The following is a 20076-nucleotide window of genomic DNA, read 5'->3' on the forward strand; positions in this document are numbered from 1 at the left end:
GAATGGCCCAAAACTGGACCCCACAACCTGGGGCAGGAGCTGGCTGGGAAAGAGATCTGGGAAGCAGGATGATTAGGGCAGGAGTTTCTGGGATTTGGGAAGCAGGACAATTAGGGAAGGAATTTCTGTGATTTGGGAAGCAGGACAATTAGGGCAGGAATTTCTGGGATTTGGGAAGCAGGACAATTAGGGCAGGAGTTTCTGGGATTTGGGAAGCAGGATGATTAGGGCAGGAATTTCTGGGATTTGGGAAGCAGGACAATTAGGGCAGGAGTTTTTGGGATTTGGGAAGCAGGACAATTAAGGCAGGAATTTCTGGGATTTGGGAAACAGGAAGATTAAGGCAGGAGTTTCTAGGAATGTGCTTCACACTCTCACTGCTGCTGAGGTTGGAAAGAATTGGCTGCCCACATCTTGTTTTTTTTAAAAAATTTCCATTCAAATTCCTCCTGCCTGTCCCACCAAGGACAGAGATTTCCAAGGAATCACAGCTTCAGCTGCTCTAATCAACATTTCAAGGTGGTTTGTCATAAACATGAGTATCCCCCTCTCAGGGAAGCTTTCCTTTGCTGTATTCCAGAGGCATAAATCTGTTACTGATTATATGGATTCTGTTTAAAGGAAGGAATTAAATAGTTTTGTCTTGCGGCAGGATGCCAGGGATATTTGTACTGCAAATCCTCATTTTGTGATTTAAAAAAAATGTTTCATTACTGAGTGGAGAACTTTTTATGCAGCCGTAGGGAATTCACTGATCAGGAAAACATTCCAAAATATCATAAAGGAAAATTAGACTTGTAGGAGATTATGCAAATTAAGCTGTTTTCTTACAGAGGGAGAGGAATCTCTAAATTTTCTTTTGTTTAGGTTTTGTATGTTTGCCTACATGAAACAAATGGGGGAAATCAGGTTTTCTTCCTCTAAATTCCAATGCTGGTTAGTTTTCTGTACTTACTTCTCTGTTACTATATTTGAGAACTGAAACATTAAATGAAAATTTCTCTTATGATACTTTCTGAACATAAAAATCAATAGCTTACATTTTGCAAATATTTACAGCTGTTTGCCTCACACATTTGTTTATTTTTCAAATATTCTAATTGAATAAGCCTGGGAAAGAATCGATACAAGCAGTTTTGTACATTAGAGTTGCAAAAATACAACCTCCTTGAGCAACAGATGTATTTATTATAGTGTCACATTTCAGTTCCCAGGGATTTTTAAGAAACTGTTTTCAGAGAAGGAGCAGAAATGATATTTTTCTCCTCCTCTGCAATAATTGCTATGTAGTTGCCAACACATGTAACTTTTTATTAACACTAATTACTTTTGATGCGTGCAGCAAAACATGAACAATATGGATATTATATCTCCATTAATTACTCTTTAAAAACATGTCTACATTTAATTACTAGAGCTGGTTGATCAGGTAAGAGATCAGATTTATGGGAAGAGTATTGATTACAGCAGCTAAGAGCTGATGCTGAGCTTCTTATTCCATAAGGGGCTCTTCCAGAATTATTTGAGTCAAATCAACATGGAAAATTCAGCAGGTGAATGTGTCAATGAAAAGACACCAAATTTGAAATGCATTTGCATTGATATAAATTAAAAATAACTTCATTTAAATCTATGTATTTATTAATGTTTGTTATACAAAGTTTATGTGTATATAATATAGGAATTAACTCCATTACATGAATACAAAATGAAATTAAATCAAAGAAAAATACACAGACAATCATGATTATATGGATATTAAAATATTTCTCTTTGCTTCAGAGCAGTACATTTCAATAGATTTGAGGTTTAAGAATGCACTGCCAGCTCTTAAAGCATTCATTTGCTTTTATGAGCCTGTAATGCTCCTGAGCTATTATTCATGGAGTCATCATGAACTTCAAACTTGTCAGAAATTATTTCCAGTATTGCACAGTCTCCACATGCAATAACCAGGACAGAAGATGAAATGAAAGTGCTTCATAAAATTTGCCCAGAAAGCTGAAACTCATCATTTAAACTCCATGTAAGTGCCTTATAAATGGTTAACTAGTTTTTGAATAAATCTGTCATAAATGTTTAATTGAGGGGCACTGGGTTGATTTTAATTATGGCTTATAAACATCTGTAGCATGGCTAATTTATAATGCAATTTGTGGATTTGTACATAGATCTCAGTGCTTTAGAAACAGACAGGAAAACAGAGAATGGAAAGTTTCTTAACTGCTTTTTGTGTTAATTTCTTTCCAAGTCCTGGACACTGGGGCCACTGGGCAACATTTCCACTCAAATCCTGATGGAGCAACACCCTCATGATGTCTCACAGAGACATTTCTATCCACTGCCCAGACCTTGGCAGATCAGTGAGCAAAGCATTATTTTAAAAAGAAGATTTTTTGGAAGCAAATTACATTATTCAGGATATAACCCTTGTCCTGAGCATGGGAATGTCATTGTTTGGAAGGAGCAGGAAATGTTTGTGTGTGGAGCTCAAGTAGAAAACACAGGGGATTCCTCAACTGAGACACCACAGAACATTCACCAGCTTATTTCCTAGGTGTAAATGTGCTAAAATCCCTCTGAAATTAGCATACCCCGGTCCCTCTGCGAGATGGATGCTGCTGAATGATATCCTGATCTGCTGCAAAGATTGCTAAATTGGAATAAAAACTTCAGTGGTGTTTTGCTGCAGCTTCTGCTGCCTCCTAATTCTGCAAAAGAAGTGATTTATGGACAAAATCCAAGCAGAGAATGGCAGCATTTTCCATTTTATCTGGTGAAGGTGTGAAGACAAGCAAAGGTAGCAAAACTCTCATTTCCTCGTTCCCAGGCAAGGGAGGGAATTCTGGCTCTGGTGCATTCCAGGCACCAGGGTGAGCCCCCTCCTGTAGGATACAATCAGCAGCAGCTTTGGGTTATGCAGAACATCAGAGAAACCGGTTTGGAATTGTCATATTTAACAAATAAATACAATACTGGTTAGGAGATCACAATGTTTCATGACACAGGGAGAGGAGAGAATGGCAATCTCAGAAGGCACAAGGGGTTTATTTGTTAAATACAATAATTGTATGGAACATTAGAGATTTTTCAATCATAGATTTTTAGATCTGAATGCATCTAGAAGTTTCAATTAAAACTTAGTTTTAATCCATGATCACATCAAGGACAGAAAGTATCCCTGGTATTCAATAGAGAGAGATAAATGCTTCTCTATAAAGTCTTAATATATATTATTAAATATATTCCCTTTGGGGTTAATATTTATGTATATTTCAATAAATATAAAAAGATATTAACCAGGGAAATATGAAAAATTCAGCAAATATATACAGAAAAAATCACATGCCTGACATCTTTAGAGATTAATTTCTTTAAGAACATCCTACTCCTACCTCATTTTTTTTTTCACAGTGCTATTGGCACCTGTATTTCTGTGCTTTTAACAACAGAACCAACTTGTCACCAGTTTTGTAGTTTTAAAAGTCAATGCTTGGATGGATATACGCAGCTGGATTTTTCCTTTACATTTTTTAAATCTATTGGTACTCTGTGGGAGTGGGAATCTTGTAAAAATGTGCCATCTTTTATTTGCTTTAGCAAATTACCCATTTGGTTTAATTTGTAGTTGTTCTGTGTCAACAGATATATTCAGTGCAAAGAAGATCATTGTCAGATCTGGATGTTTAGGCAGAGAAAATCCAATGTGAGAGAATCTTGAGAGAAATCTGCTGGGATTGGTATCCATGGGTCACTTTTAGTGGTGTGGAAGTGACTGAAATCACAAACTCTTCTCTCTTTAAGGCAGCACATTTGGATAAAAAGCTAAGCGAGCTCTCAGAACAAAAGGGTTTGCAGTTATTTAATACACCTTCCTGGAAATGCTATAAAAATACAGAATAACTTCACTTGACATTGGTACCTGTCACTGGAATGCCTCTTTCAGGCTTTCCAGGTCTGTTGTGGGTTTGTGATTCAAGCATAGACACAATCCACAGATGCACAAATACAAATCATTGTGGCTCATTTATGGCTGTCATAGGGGCTTTGCTGTGGATAAACAGGCATTAAATAATTATAATGTGATCAAATTTGATAAGTTTGGGGAAAAAAATTTGCTTGGATATTTTTTTGGTTTCTTTGTTATTATTTCTTTAGTGGATATTAAGTTTGGGATGGGGTGTGGAAGCCACTCTCTTGCCAAAAGTCGAGGAATTTGCAATATAGCTGTGGTGGGAAATCTGTGATCCTCAACCCTTTGTTTATATAAATATCATGTGTAACAATTCATTGATGATCTCATCTAATTATGAAGCGTGTGGCAGGGGCAGGGATGGACATTAGCAGAGACAAAAACTCTGACTCTGTTGCTGACCTCGTTGACTGCTGGGGAGATTTACAGCTCACATCCCTAGGAAGTAGGATTTCATATAAGTCACTGGGAAAACAAACAAATAAATCACAGGGGTTTGAAGTTAAATATTTAACTGAAGTTTTGCATGGAAGAAATCCACTCAAGCTCTTAGGGATTGTACCCTGAAGGTTGATACCATTTGGAATTTTCATTCTTCCATACATTGCAGCAGGGCTCCACTCAAAATGGTAAAAGAACTGAGGCTGAAGGGAAACTCTGTGAATGTGTTTGGCAAATGGTGTTTACAGATTGCCTTTGAATTTTATTGTTTATTGGTATTGACATTTTCAACCCTGGAAATTGTGAGGGCAAATGTCAGCAGGGAACCCAAGGCAGGAGCAGCTGTGTCTGCTCCCAAGTCCTGTTTGCCTTCCAATTTACTTCAGACAGGGAAAGGGGATGGGTGGAATGGATACTCGCCTGTGGTGGCTCCAGGGCATCCCTTACACGAGCCAGACCCACCTTCTCCCTGAGAGACAGGATTTCACTGGAGCCCTGAGTGGAAAATTTGAATTTTTCAGGGTGTTCAGGCTGAGAGTTGTGGAAAAGTACCCGGCGGAAAAGCCAAACTTTGAAAATTGGAAATCTCTTTTGGGGTCTCCTTTCTCAGGATGATTTAGCACTGACTGATGCTTGTTTTCTTTCTGGCCAAGAAGGAATATGTGCATTTATAAAGTATAAATGTACTTGGGCAATCCTGTGACTTAATGACACCATATTTGCACACAGCTCCACAAATCTTTATGATCTCTAAGTACCCAATTGCTGGCAGTGATATATCTTGACCTGTTCTGTGCTTAATTATTAATTTTACATTAAGGAGTTTCATAGTCAATATTTAGATGGTTTATGACGTACAGAAGCTTTTCCATGCTCATATTTTCTTTGCAGGGACATAATGTAGCCCTTTCAGTACTAAATCAATACAACAGAGTGTTAAAATATCTTGATTTGTTGCTTAAGGTCTCTTCCCAACATGATGCATCAATTCTAATGGAATAAAATCAGGGATATCTTGGCCTGCTTTTAATCCTTGCAGGGCTCCACTTAGCAGGGTTTGAGTGTAAAGCTGTGCAGCACAAAGATCCCTTCAGCCCTGAGCAGTGATGAGATGGGGAGAGAAAAAGTTCTGGAGTCTGTGGTACCAGAATAAAAGTTCAGGAGAACCATTTTATCCTAACCCTGCTTTCCACACCTGTAGTAATGGGCAGAAATAATGGGGGTGTATCACATCTTTTAAGTGCCCTGGAGTTTGGCATCTTCTCAGATTTCATCCAGAATCAACCGCTTCTAAAGAGGCTTTATCTCATCTTTCATAAGCTTTTATGTTAGAATAGGATGAACTGCCTCCAAAAATGCCAGTCCCTCTTTAATGACCATAAAAAATCCTAAAAGACAGGGTATCTGAGCCTAAAATGGTTGTAACTGAGTGAAATTAATCACACTTGCTGAAGTAAGTGATTTAATCAATGACTTAATTCAGGAAAGAATATCAGCATCCCTACTGAAAATATATATCACATACCCCAAATTGTATTCTTGCTGCAAATATGGATGGTTTTGAAACCTGTGATTTATACAAGATAGTTTCAAAGGCCTGTTTTAAAATCACAGAGCACACTCTCGCAGCACCTGAATCATTTATTAAATTTGGCTATCAATGGCTTTAAAATATAATTTAACCAAAAAGATCATTTGAAGAAGGGCTGCAAAGATTTCTATGTGCAGATACTTCAATCTCAAAATGGGGGGAAAAAAGCAGAAAACAATTCCATCTTCTGTTATCCCAGATTGCTCTTAGGGAATGAGCTGTGTGGACTTGATTTAAAGGCTGACCAATTTGAAGTGCAGGTTTCCAGAATAACTGATGGTGTCTATCCTCCCTCCTCTGGACTCCTTTACTCCTTGAACTGGGTTCAGGAGAATGCCTGAGGGAAGAATGAATCCTTTTTAAGGATATCTTTCCAAGATATGCCTTATGATCCTCAATGAGGACTTGTTCTATACTTATTTGAGACCTTAAAATCAAATATTCCACTTCTCTTGGTATTTTTAATAGGAATTACTGCATTTGTGATATGATTTATCCAGAAAAATGCAATGGACTTAATGTAATTCTCTGAATGAAGAAGAGGGAGTAGTTGCCCAGTTTATTTCTTGAGTCCAGCAGTGAAGACCACTATGAAATATTGCTCAGGCAGGTAAATTTAAATAAGTTCAACAGGACAGACACTGTGAGACCATCCAAATAATTTATCCAGGAGTTCAGCTGCAGAAGGGGCTGAAGAAAAACAAAACTCACCTAAAAGGATCCTGTATTATGATGGACACACTTATCCCTCAGATAAAAACTCCCAGATGTTTAATAGATCAAATGGCTGGGACTTGGCGATGAAATCAATACGAAGATGAAATAATACATCAGAATTAAGTGTGTGCTCTGGCTCCTGCAGAGGAAGATAGAAGCCATGTGAGGTGATTGATGTCCTCCTCATTAGGACATCTGATTCTTCTGTCATTAGCACTGCTTTTGTAATATTGAAGCACCCTCAGCTTATCTGGGTTAATTTTGGATTGATGTAGGTGCTGAGAGTGGCAGTGACAGACTCAGGGGTAACAGGGCTGGGTGTTTCAATCCTATTTCCACTTTGTAATTTGAGATTAAAGCACAAGCGGTTCATATTAGTTAACAGGCAAAGAGTAAAGATGAGAACTTCCCAGCTGCAGTAATTGCTGAAGTCTGTGGTGTTCAATATTCATAGTCCTACATCCATATGAAAAATTGGATACTGGTGCAAATTGCTGGTAGCAAGAAGGGAAAGGGTCCAACATAGAGGAGGCACAAAAAAAAAGGCACAGATCATCCTTTTGTTTTCTCTTTCTTTTCACATATATTGAAGTGACAAATTAGGGAGGTAAAAAGGGAATGAAGGCAATGTAAAGCTGTGTATACCTAATAAAAACCTTCAAGGTCAACCCTGTATTCCACAGGCTCACCTAAGATAAATCTTTGGTTCAGCAGTGCTGGGCTAAATTAGATCAACAGAAATTCTGGCCCACTGTGTCAAAAAACATTTCTAATCAGGGAAAATTGACCTTGCACTAAGAGATCTCTTTAAAACAATATTATTATTTTTTAATCAGGAAGAATGCCAGAGTACCTTCCTTGGACATAGAAGAATAGTGAAAAGTGATTTCTGTGAAGTAACGATGTGTTTTTGATTAAAGCCCACTGAGACAGGGGAGTGCAATTGCTGCCTTTCTTATATTTGTGAGAAGCCAGTCAATTCCTGTACAAAAGTAGGTAATTTTTGGAATGAGATCTTCCATCTGTGAGTGTGGCCCTGATCAAAAGATTATTGAAATCTGTGAAAATGTTCCCTTCCTAGAAAAATCTCTCCATTCTGTTGTTCTGGAATAAGTCCTAATGCAGAATATACACACAGAGTGTAGCCTGGGCTTCTTATTATTGAGTTCTCACTGACTAACTTTTAGTGTTTTTAAAAAATAGGCATTTAGAATCCACACATTACCCTGGTTTATTTTGATTTTTTTTCCAATTTGGAAAAATTTGTTGTTGGAATGAAAGGAAAAACATTTTTCTCATTTTCATGGTCAAACATTTGTAGACTTTAATACACTCCCAGTTTAAAACACACTGCTGTGAAAGGGTTGTGGGATAAGATATACCTGGGCTGTTTACCAAGAAGTGGGAAGTGCACTTTGGTCTCCAAATCCAGAGTCTTTCCTGGCTTGATGGATGTGAACTGGGTTCCCAGTGAACAGCAGTGTTTTGTTTAACAAGGGCTAAGAGAAGGATCTGTACTTGGTTCTGAAGCCATTCCTGTAAATGCTCAGAATTCTAATTCTGCTTGACAGGCCCAGATGGAGACAAGGTAAAAGACAGTTCTCTCCCAGAAGTTCAGAATGCAAATAATTGCCAATCCTTTTTTACTAACCTAAATGAAGTCTCTGAAGCCTCTATTTTCTTTTCTACATTTATCTTGATTAAGAATGCCACACTGCTTAGAGGTTGGGAGAAACTGGATATTATCTTCTTTTTTTGGGGAAGAAAGTTAAATGATTAATCTAATTTTTTCCTGGTTTATTTTTTGTCATGAAGTTTAGAGGAAGCTTTCTACCACATTCAAGAGGTAATTTCTCATGGGTATTTCTGGATATAAAATTTACATCAGGCTTCACTTATTTGTATGGCTTTAAAAACTGCTCTCTATTAACAATTTGCATTGCTCTGGCCAGAACTCTGGATATAAAATTTACATCAGGCTTCACTTATTTGTTAAGAACTGCTCTCTATTAACAATTTGCATTGCTCTGGCCAGAACTCTGCCACCCAGATAAAAAAGGAAGGGTAAAGAATGGGAAAATCTTAAGGAAAAGTTAAAGAAGAGCTAAAAGAAAACATTTGGATTATAAAAATACATATATTTTTAGTAAGCTCTCTGCTTACCCTCGAATATAAAGTTTGCATCTGCATTTAAACAGCTTGCATACGCCTGAAATCAAATTTGAATGATTGCAGGCAATTCCAGTTTTACATGGGACCTGGGAAAACAGCACAGTGCATCATGTGGGGTGTGAGCATCTCTGACAAAAGGCTTCATCTGCCAGGCAGCTCAGATCCAGGGGCTCAGAGGCTGAGCAGGGCCCTTTGGGCAGGAGGTGTTGAGATTTTTACCTCTGATAGTTTGATGAAAGTGGAGGGAAGAGCTCAGCACCCCCCTCCTCCTCTGGTGCAGCCTGGAGCTCAGCTGGCATTGGCCAAACTCCTCTGGGATTTGGGCTGCCTTTCTGCAGTGCTGCCCAAATGCCCTCGTGGTGACATTCTGGAAATTTCCCCATCTGACCTTTCAGCAAAGAAGCCAATATGCTTGTGTATCTTTTTGAGCATGGTCCTGCCTTGTTTTTACGGGGCTGATTTTAATGATGTTTAAATGTCTCATCTAGTCTCTATTAGCTGTGATTTCCCTGATTGGTTTCTAGTGCTAGTCAAACTCTGCAGAGAATGTGGGCCCTTTGTGTTTTTCCTGCCTGGGGCTGAATCTTGCTCTTTGTATGTTGAATAGATATTCTTTCACTCATAAATCACTGCTCTGTCATGTTCTCCTGCTGCGAGATGTTCAGTGCATATCATCATTTACATTAAACCATGTACTTCAAGAGAATGTGTTATATTGCTTTATGAATTATGTGATCTGACATATAAGATTATGTTATGAATTGGCACTTAGAATATTAGAACAGTGGGACATTTTATAGCTTATGGTCATGAACCAAGAAGTAATTCATGCCTTTTCTAAGTAAACTTTGCTGGTCAAAAGGGAAACAGACTTGAGAGCGTGACATTTTTCCTTAGGGAGAATCCTGGTTAAGAAAAAATCTTTGGTGATTTGCTTAAACCTTTGTCCTGTTTATATCTGGAGGAAGAATATTGGTTTTTTTCAGCTGCATCTCCATTTTTCTAAGTCCTCTTTCACTAAACTTGCAATTCCCATTCCATCTGGAGAGACTGTAAATGAAGAAGTGTGAGGGATTCCCCTTGCCTGGGAGGGAAGGATGGATTGCTGAAGGGGGAGCTGTGATGAGTAGAACTGGGGGAACTCCTCAGGGGAAGGCAGAGCTATTGTAGGTCTGTTTTTGTGATCTCTCTAAAAGACATCATCTCAACTATTCAGGGGAGGAACTTTTGGACAGCACCAGATAGGAAATAAGATTTCATTGATTTTACTCCTCATACAAATACCTGCTTCATGCTATCTATAGTCTGTAAGACAAAAGTCTTCATGCATTTTTTTAAATATTTTTTTTTCCTTTTTGTGTGGGAAAATGTACAGAGTCTAAAATGTAGATTATCTTGTTTGGGGATCATGAGTTTTGTACAACACAAAATCTGTGAAGGGGATCTTGGTGTTCTAAAAAAATAAATTACATTCTTCACAGTTTCTTGTATCTGCACAAAACAGAGATCAATTTCAGTATAAATATGCTACCACAATATGTCATAACCTGGAGTGTGCAGACAATTTTGGAAACCTTGGTGGGGCTCACAATTTTCCATGTTTTCACCACACAATTTTACCTCAAAGAAGGAAACATCCACAGCACTGCAGACAAAATACAACACACCAAAGTAAGATACATGTCACATAACTCCAGCTAATGCAAATTCCCTTCCTGACATTTCATAGATCAATGTCTGGCAGGGAGCAGAGAGCACCTGGAAGCTCTTCACATTGTTCTCCCCATGTGACAGTGGCTGCAGCGTGGCTGGGGACAGGGCTGGGTATAAGTCATGTTCCAAACATCCCAGGAGTGAATAATTCATTCTGCCAAAACAACTGTGCTGCTCATGGGAAAAAAAAGGTTAAATACCAGTATTGCTAAAGGTTGACCTGCCCATACATCTTCTCTGCTCTGTCATAACATTCAGCTGGGAATGTCCTATTATTTCTTACTCACTTTACATGCTTCGGACTGCATTAGCTCTCTATAGATAGTAACAATTCTTGACAGTTCTTCATCTCTACTTAATATTACTGAAGTTCCTTTTGTGTGCTGGGAGAAGTTTGTTTATTATTCATTCCACAGCTGACAGTTCACCCATTCACCCTTCCAGTCCTGCTGACTGCAGTACGGTGGCATTCCCAGAGTGATGGCTCAGTGATGCCATCTCATCTAGAGTCTAAAGAACCTGCCAGACATCCAAATAGAGAATGTGAAGGAGCCCTACAGGGTAGAATATTATTGCCCTGTACAAATATATGATATGCTCAAAGTTTGAACTCAATAATTCTTACTACATGTCTTCTTTATTGAGCAAGACCTTCAAGTTTTTAATGATTCACATAATGGCAATTCAAATGACCCTGATTGGAACCATAACACACCTTTCTTCTTATATTTGTTTTGCTCCCCTGGCGCTTTTTGTCTTAAAGTACAAAATGACAATCAAACATATAACTAGTTATCATGAGAACATTGTCAGGAGGGCTTCCTCCTTTGCTCCAGTTTCTGAAATTCGGGCTCTAGAGATGTGGGTAACTTGCTTGCTTTCTTCCTTCTTCATCCCATTTTTTACTCTTTGTTCTCCTCACTGGGTTAAAAGAGCTGTATTTTTGGAAAATTCACCATTGTGCAGCTAATTGTTATCATTTACAGAGACACAGCTGAACTTGTGGGGAAGGTGGAACCACAACTCTTCAGTGCAGTTCTGTTTATTAAGAGAATAAACCCCTCCCTTTCTGTAACACATGTAGAAAACATTTAATGTACTGAACACACAGTGCAGAACCACAAAAAAGAGTGAAAATCAGCTGAGAAAACTCCACAGTGAAGTTTTCGAGCTCTGTAGCTCTCATAAAGTTAACATTTTTCAGTCCTTAAACTGGTTAATATTTTATTGCTGGTATTCAAATTCAGTCTTAAGGCTGTAGGCTTGAAACATTGGTTCACGTTTCATCAGGCTAGAGAGAAGCTTCACTTCCACTCCTGACTACTCCCTCTCTTAAACCCAGCAGCTGCATATAGTAAATAAACAAAAGTTCTATAGTAATATTCTCTTGACATCTTGGCAGCAAAAAGAAAAGGAAAGAAAAGAAAGAAAGAGTGAGACAGGTTATTAAGAGGTTATTAACAAAATGCCAAAGAGATTTTCCCAAGAAACCCTCTGTTCCAATCCCTCTAAAACTGTGCATGTGTTATATTTTACTTCTTGGTGCCTAAGGGGAGACTTTGCCAATATTTTCAAATAATCAAGACATGGACAGCTGCAGCCTCTGGAGCAATGGGCTGGGAGTGGGATCTGTGTGTGAGCAGCGAGGAGCTCCGGGAGGTGCAGTGGGAGGTTGTGACTGACCCTGGGAATTCGGAGTGATTCTGCCCAGAAAGTGTGACAAATAAACCCTGAATATTGAGACACAGCAAGACAGCACTGCAGCTCTCCTGGGAGAGTTTCCTCCACGGATCTCTGTGCGTCATCGGCACAATGAAGAAGTTGTTGATTTTGCAGACATTCCTTCCCCAGCCTGATAAGTTGATATATATTGTTTAACATGATAATGTAGCAAGCTGTTGTTTTGTGGTTTGAAAGCCAGCTGCATTTGATTGATGCCAGGAATGGAAGTATTTGTAAAACGACACTGAATTAGATGTAGTCGGTTTATGGGCCTGGGGAAATGAATCTTTTATGAAGAATAAAAGTTTATGATGTAGGAGAAAATACTGAAGAAGTGTACATCTTGAATGAAGCTCTTTTGGACTGGATGCCTGTTGCAGAGCCTTGCAAAACATACATTTGGGCCACTATATTTTTAAGAAGGAGATCTCTCTATTAACATTATCCTTTGTGGTGGTCCAATCCCACTTTGTCATTTGTGTTCTCCCAATGGACACCTCAATTAGGATAGGGAATTTCTTCCCTGGAAATGTAGCTATTAGACTTCTCCAAAGGGTTCCAGGTGTATGTTTAATCTTGTGATTTTTGAGGCAACAGCCACAAATATGAAGCACATTCGGGTTTAGTTTTCTGTATTGATTCCCAAATAAAAACCAGACACAACCTGTACTAATGCAAAAAAAACATCTAAAGACAACCCACATTTTATGTGCATTTTTACACATAATGAGAAGTTGTGAGAATAGAATAACTTTAAAATTAGATTTCAATGCCATTTTGATGGCAACCAGAAACCAATACCACAAAACTTTTGAGAGAAGAAGCATAGAGAAAAAGATGTATTTAATTCTCTCTAGCTTTCCTGAAGCTGGCATCCCTATGCAAAATGAATGTAAAATTCTGCTCATCTGAGTTGCTGGAATTCCTATTTGTATGCACCAAAAGAATGATTGCAGGGAAGAAGATAATGTCTAGTGAGTTGAAAGGTTAAAGAACTGCAGCTGGCAAATCAGAATCAGATTCAGCCATTATGTTAAACCAGTTCTATGTCAGTGTAACAAGAGATTAGGGGTTTTACATCAGATCTTAAAATTTAAATATGCCTTGCACTGTTTTATCATCAGGAATACTTCAGTAGGACAACTGTATAAATAGGATTTCTACTTGAATATCTATTGTAATAAGTTTCTAAATCTCTGCTGAGCATCAACTCATCTAATAGATTAATAATAATAGGAACTGTGTATTCATTCAAGATGTTTTCTACTGCACTTGAGTATGGCATCTTGTTAAAGAGCATTCTTCAGGAAATCATTGTGTACAGAAACCCATTTAATTTCACATGAACTTGGGCACTCTTTAAGATCCCTTGAAGATTTGCCCTAGTCCTTATTTATTTCCCTGAAACCCTGTGACTGGGAGAGCCTTGTCAAACATGCTGTCTAACATTGATATAAAAAAATCTTCCCAGAAGTGTGACAAATTTCTAAAAACAGCACATTGTGAAAATAGGCTGAATCTTAATTCTTAAAAAAAAAAAGAAAGCAGTTCTTTTCTCTCTTTTCTTCTGAATCAGTCTCGCACAAAGTAGGTGAAAATATCAGGGCTGGGATCATCTTGTAACACTGGAAAACATGGCATAGTATCCAGTGGTAAGCTTCTTTTTGAGCTGTCTGACCTTTAATCACTGCTGAATAAAACCAACATGCTGTCAGGTCTCTCTTATTTTTCTCAAGGGGGTAACTCTGCCCAAAGTAGCAATGAAATAAAACCTTTGAGAGCTTACATTCAAGGTCACTACGAGAAGAGGCAACACTGTACTCTGGGAACTACAACAAAAAGGGGGAAAAAAAAGAAGATGAGTGCCTAAACAAGCCAGCTGAGTTTGTTTAACAGTGATCAGGCAGTTGTTATACCAGTCTGTAAATAAGACTGGGTTTGTTGGGTTTTTTTACCACAATATTTTTTTTTATTTCATTTTTTTAAATCCAAGACCTTCAGAAAAGAAAAAAAAACTCACTGTACACGGATGATACATATTTCTGTTATTGAGGCACTTGCAATCTAATGTCTTAGGCCTTGTCTGTATCAGGTTTTAACCTTTCATAGTTATTTTGTCTCAGAAGTCTCTGTGAATACTGAAAACAGATCCTATGGTCTTACAGGTCTATGAAGAAATGAAAATGCTGTATTTAAATTGTGTTGATAGTGATAGTTTCAAATAATACTTGCCCAGTCTGTGGGGAAAAGAAAGGTGAGTTTCCAAAGAGGAATTATTCTGTAACAAAGAATTATGGCTCACCCTGACACTCTGATTCACACATGAGATAATGGTGTCACTGCAAAGTTACTTTGATGGAAATGGTGTAGATCATGGATTCTGAAAAATTGCTTCAGTTGGGATTTTTAGGCCAAAGATTGGATCCTTTCCTAATTCCTTGCTTTATAGTTTGCTAATATCTCCCATCAATCTGTTACTTAAAGGTGATTCACTATTGAAATGAATTTCTTGATTTGTTCATGGGTTTTTTTGTTATTTTATAGAATCTCATTCTGTCTTCAGCTCAATATTACCAGAAATATTTATTTTTATTTAGTTAATAAGTAATTAATTTATTTAATATTTAATTATAAAATAATTAACATTATTTAGTTAGATTGCTTTCCAAATTAATGCTTACATTTACAATTATAGATGAACTGGTGAAGAAATCATTTTGGTCTAGGGGTGAGGATCTCACAGTTCAGCCCAGGTGTCTCATTGCACCTTTTCTTTGTTTCTCAATGTACAGTGCTGATAAAATGCTGACAGAATTTTGCAGCCTCTGGGCTGCCTGTCTGGGGGAGAGGAAAATCCTCAATCCAGGGATGCAGGATGTGCTCCTCTCCTAAGCATGGGACTGGCAGCAGCTCACTCCTCTCTCTATTAACTCTGATAAAGAAGCAAAGTGAGTTTTTAACTCTGCACAATATTTAGGGATGTGTGCTGAGTGCTGCATTTCCCTTATTGCCCTCTGCAGCAGGACTGTGTGCTCAGGGAATTTCCTGTCACAGAAACCTTCACCTCTGGAAGGACAGTGGGGCAACAGAGATGGGGAGCTTATAGATGTTCATAAAATTTGCTCATAAATTTGTACAAATTGAAATTAGAACAATGTAGGCTTTAATAATTGCAACATTTCTTATTGACACAAATGACACCCAATACATTTTGAACTGCAACACTTTATCACGCAAGTAGAGACCTTCCAGATATTTCAGTATTGTTTTCACTGTAGCCACCTGTGGACTTTCTGCCCTCAGAATTTAAAGTGCAAGAGATACACCTGTAGTTCATTTAGTGAAATGCAATTACTCTGGATGGCTTCAAAGCACAGAGATTCCAACACAGGGAATTTGTGTTAGAGCACACAAGTCTCCTGCTGAATGAACAAGCAAAGACAATCTGAACACAAGTACAACCTAAATATCAGGTGGAACTACCCAGAGGTGTTGATGAGGAATTTACTGATTGGAGCTCCCTGGCTGTCCAGGCAGCCCAGTTTGAGAGGTTTTTTTGCTCAGTGCCTACTGTGTGTGCCCCTTTCCCCAGGAACCACCGTGATGCGCATGGCAGCGTTCGACGCCGACGACGCCAGCACGGACAACGCTCTCCTGCGCTACAACATCCTCAAGCAGACCCCCACCAAACCCTCCCCAAACATGTTCTACATCGACCCAGAGAAGGGAGACATTGTCACAGTGGTGTCACCCGCGCTGCTGGACAGGGAGGTAAGCGAGCACCTTCCAATCTCCAGTCTCACGCTTTAATGGTTGTGCCTCGAATTTTCTTCTGGGAGGTGCAAAGAGGTTCTGATGTTGTTGTGTGGGGATGCAGATGCTCGTTTTTGGGGAGTCTTTTAAGAGTTTTATTTATTTCTTACTTGGACCTAAGCTCTGATCAGTATTTATAAATCTGGTAGTTCATAATTTCTGTGCAAGACATTTAATGTTGTGTGTTAGAGAGAAGATCTCAGGATTAAGTGGAATTCAACTTAGAGTTAGTAATTGACACCTAGAACTAATTGTGCATATAGCTCACTGAGATTATTAGTTTAGTGCTCTATATCTTTCCTAGAATATTTTTATGAGTGGACTTAATGAACTAATTAACTTGGTACCCCATAGCCAAAAAAAGGAAATACAAGAAGGGGTAGGAAAGGAACAGGTAATCTCCAGGTGGCTTTAAGGTGAATTGCCATAGTGCCAAAATCTATGTTTATAACAGATCATTAACATTATGAGAGCATAAATTGATTGGCAAAGAAAGCTTAGGTATGATCATTTAATGTTCAGAAGATAATAAAGTAGAGGCAATCTCTTAATCCAAAGGTTTAGGTACCAGAATATATAAAATCTTGGCACAAAAAAGAGTTACTCTATAAATCACAATTTCCTTTGATGAAGTAGCCCTGAGCTCTTTTAGATTCCTTGAGACATCCAAATTCTGTTCTTGCAGGATGTTTCAGGTGTGTGCTGAGTCACTGAGTCTCCTAAGTTGATTAGACTCAGCATTGTCCAATGTTCTCAATATTCAGCACATTATTTTTCATTTTACCTGATGAAAACGCTGCCCCATACATTTTCCTTTCGAGGTGGGTACTTTGTTCTACAGGCTTTTCTAAGAGCAAGCATTTAATGGGTAAATCAGGCACAGACACCAGGCACACAGTGCAGTAAAACTAAGGGTTAAACTAAGGTCTAGGCATGTAGGTCTGTGTTTTTAAGTTTAAAGGGATTCTAATTTTATTCATGTTTGAGTGGCTGGCTGCAGAATGGTGCCCAAGTTAAAGATTGTATAATCACTGCCTTTTTTCCCCTTAAGTTTCCCTTCTAAATTCATTGTTTCAGATCAAAAGCTTTTTGCTGTTGTCTAAAGACAGTTTTAGGTATTTTTATTCCTCATAGATAACCATTCCCCAGATTAAACCAATTTACTCAAAATTAGAAAATCAATGGAAGGGAATGAACATGGATGCTTTTCTCAGTGCCTTCCACAGGTCACTGGTGATTCATGAAATAATGATTCTGTCTCCATGCAAGAAACCTGGCCTCAGCTGAATGGGTGCTATGGCTGGCTAGTATATCCTGAAAGCAGAATTCCTCATGGTTTTTAACAATAATCAATTCCATACCTTTACTTTGAAGGTGACACGACAAGCTGCGATCTGTTGAAATTCCAGAGGAATTTTTGTTGTTCCAAATCTGAATGGTTTACAAGCCAAAACGTACAGCTGTGTGCGATTTTAACACTAAAATTAAGGATTATCTGCAGTTAAAATCCAGTCTCACTTTGTCTTGTCAGAGGAAAGGCTTGGGAAAAAGGATGTTTATTTTTTCCCAAGAAGCTGTGTGCTGTCTGTCATCTTCGTGGGTTCAGCCTCTTCCCCTTCCTGCCCATATGTCTTGAGTGGTGGTCAGGCCTCCTTTTTCAGATCCGTGGAGCTGCCATGCATGGTCAAATGTGTATAACTTCTATTTTTAACCATAATTGCAGCTTTTAGAGACAAGCTGCCTAATGGTTTTCTTCTGGAAAAATAAAATCTGGGTACCAACTTAATATTGATGTTATATAAATAACTTTTGTGTATTTCTGTGTGGCTCGTGAAATGGAATTATTATAAGAAATTGTCGGTGTGAGGTGGGGACAGAGGGGAGGAAAACACGGGAGAGGAAATGTCTGAGTAGTTTAGGAGGAAGAAATGTCTGACTGGATTCCTGCTTGGGGAATAAGGTGTCTACACATCAGCAGGTTTGAATAAGTGGATTTCTGGAAAGGTGTTTGGCTGGAGGGAGTTCCATGTGCCATTCCTCTGCAGGATAACTGCTGGTATTAATGCCTGATTATTGGGAACCCGTGTAAATCCTAAATGCTTTGGCTCTTTGTCATGATCTTGAACGAAAAGTGTTGTAGAAACATGGGAGGAAGAAGAGTTCTTTCCCCTGAACACCTTGCTAGAAGGTGTGAAACACCAGAGGACACAAACTGGAGACTGAGGACAAAATCCTCATGAAGGAGAATTAGTGAGACAGGAATGGTTTTATTTCAGCAATTCTTATCTTGCTTTTCTTGGTGTCTCAGAGGACAATGGGCTATAGAAGTCACGAAGGGGAAGCAGCAAATCCTTCCATCAGGTTTTTCAGTGCTTGAAAAAGAGAATGGATGTTGGGAGCAGCTTGGCTGTTCCTGTTTGATGTCTGGGATTTGAGTCAGCAACATTTGCAGGTGTTGCTTATCAGAGTTTGTCTAGGGGTTGGGGGGAAAGTGAGATTGTGCTGGGGAATTCCACAGTCCAGACACTACAAAAACTGGTCCTGGTGAATCTGATTATTCATCATTTCCAGTTCAAACCTGCAGCTTCTCCTAGGTTTTATGTAAAACTTTAACTGGGTCAACAACTGCCTGTGATTGTAGGTGTGCTCTTTAAAACTGTAGCAGCCCTAGACACCAATTAAAAAGCTGAATTAATGTAAAAAATTCCCTAGGATGAACATGGAGAGAACTATTTTTCATCATTAATGTGTATATGCACCGGGGTTTATATGAACACTTTCAAAGCATGTTAAAACACTGATGAAAATAACTCCTATTTTCCATCTCTCTGTAACATTTACCACTGCTTGGTTCTTGATGTTTTTGGGAAAGCCTTCACTGCCTTTAAGACAAATTAGCTGAATATAAATTGTTTGAGGGGTGGTTTTGGTCTTTTATTTTTTATTTTAAGTATGATTTATTTCATTTTTGTGCATCAGAGGGAACAGGAGACTGGAGGTTTTGCCCAGTGGGAGACAGAGATGTAGACATAGAAAACATCTGGCAGGTTTTGCCCATAATGGATTGTCTATATTGTTTCTCCATGCTTCAGAATTTTCAGAAAAGTAGCTATGGCATAGCCTAGACATACTTGTTCAGAGCAAAGAATCAAAATAGAGGTATTTATATTAAAATGAAATAAATTTTGGGCATCTAGAGAGCTCAGTTTTTAAATCCAATGATATAAGTAGGAGAATCTTTGTATACATTAGTAAATAACTATGCTAATAATATTAAGAGATGAAAGAATAGTTTTCTTTCTAAAGTATTGTCAGGAAGCACAAAGTTATTTCTAAGTAGACACTTTTAAAACAAAATTTAAAAGGAAAAAAGAAAGAATAAGCCTTTTCCTGGTCCACTCCATCTGTGCATCTTAGCTATGCAGGATCAGCCCAAAGTGAAGAGAATTTTTTTTTTAATTCCTACAAATCTTCAAAATTTCTTTTTCTGTGGCTCTCATTCATTAAATCTGTTGCTAAATGGGAGTTTGGAGATAAGGATGCTCCTGTTAGGAATTCTCTGGGAGTTGGGGCAGGGATGGGTGATGGAGTTGCTTTGGAGCTGTTTTCTTCATGGAATATTCTCTACAAAAAAATCCTTCTGTCCTGTCTGCACAAAAAGGGTGTGCAGCAACCCCCCAGGCTCCATCCAGCAGGGTGCTGAGGGAACACCTCCTGCCTCCAAGGAAACAGCACAGAGCAGGATTTGTATTTATATGCCAGCAGATTTTAATTTATAAATTTTTTAGATTCAAAATAGTTTCCAAAAGTGCATGATCCTCGGGGTTTAAAGCAAAACTCAGGTAATTTCTCAAAGAACATCCATTTTCATTTTCAGAAGGCAGGTAAGGACACATTTTTGAAGATTAATGTGGGTTGTTTTATTTTTTTTTTT

At 38.4% G+C, this 20076-nt stretch overlaps 1 protein-coding gene across 4 annotated transcripts in view; it reads left to right on the plus strand.

Annotated features, from left to right (window-relative positions):
- Positions 1–20076, plus strand: part of CDH13 (cadherin 13) — a 426188-nt gene that overhangs the window by 284625 nt on the left and 121487 nt on the right. For all 4 annotated transcript variants that reach the window (XM_086847088.1, XM_086847086.1, XM_023934518.2 and 1 more), the window contains exon 7: positions 15922–16100. In XM_086847088.1, coding sequence (XP_086703214.1) covers positions 15922–16100 — 179 coding nt within the window. The remainder of the gene's footprint in view (positions 1–15921; positions 16101–20076) is intronic.

Source organism: Cyanistes caeruleus, chromosome 12 (assembly GCF_971803275.1).
Source record: "Cyanistes caeruleus chromosome 12, bCyaCae1.hap1.1, whole genome shotgun sequence".
In the NCBI taxonomy this organism is placed as follows: domain Eukaryota; kingdom Metazoa; phylum Chordata; class Aves; order Passeriformes; family Paridae; genus Cyanistes; species Cyanistes caeruleus.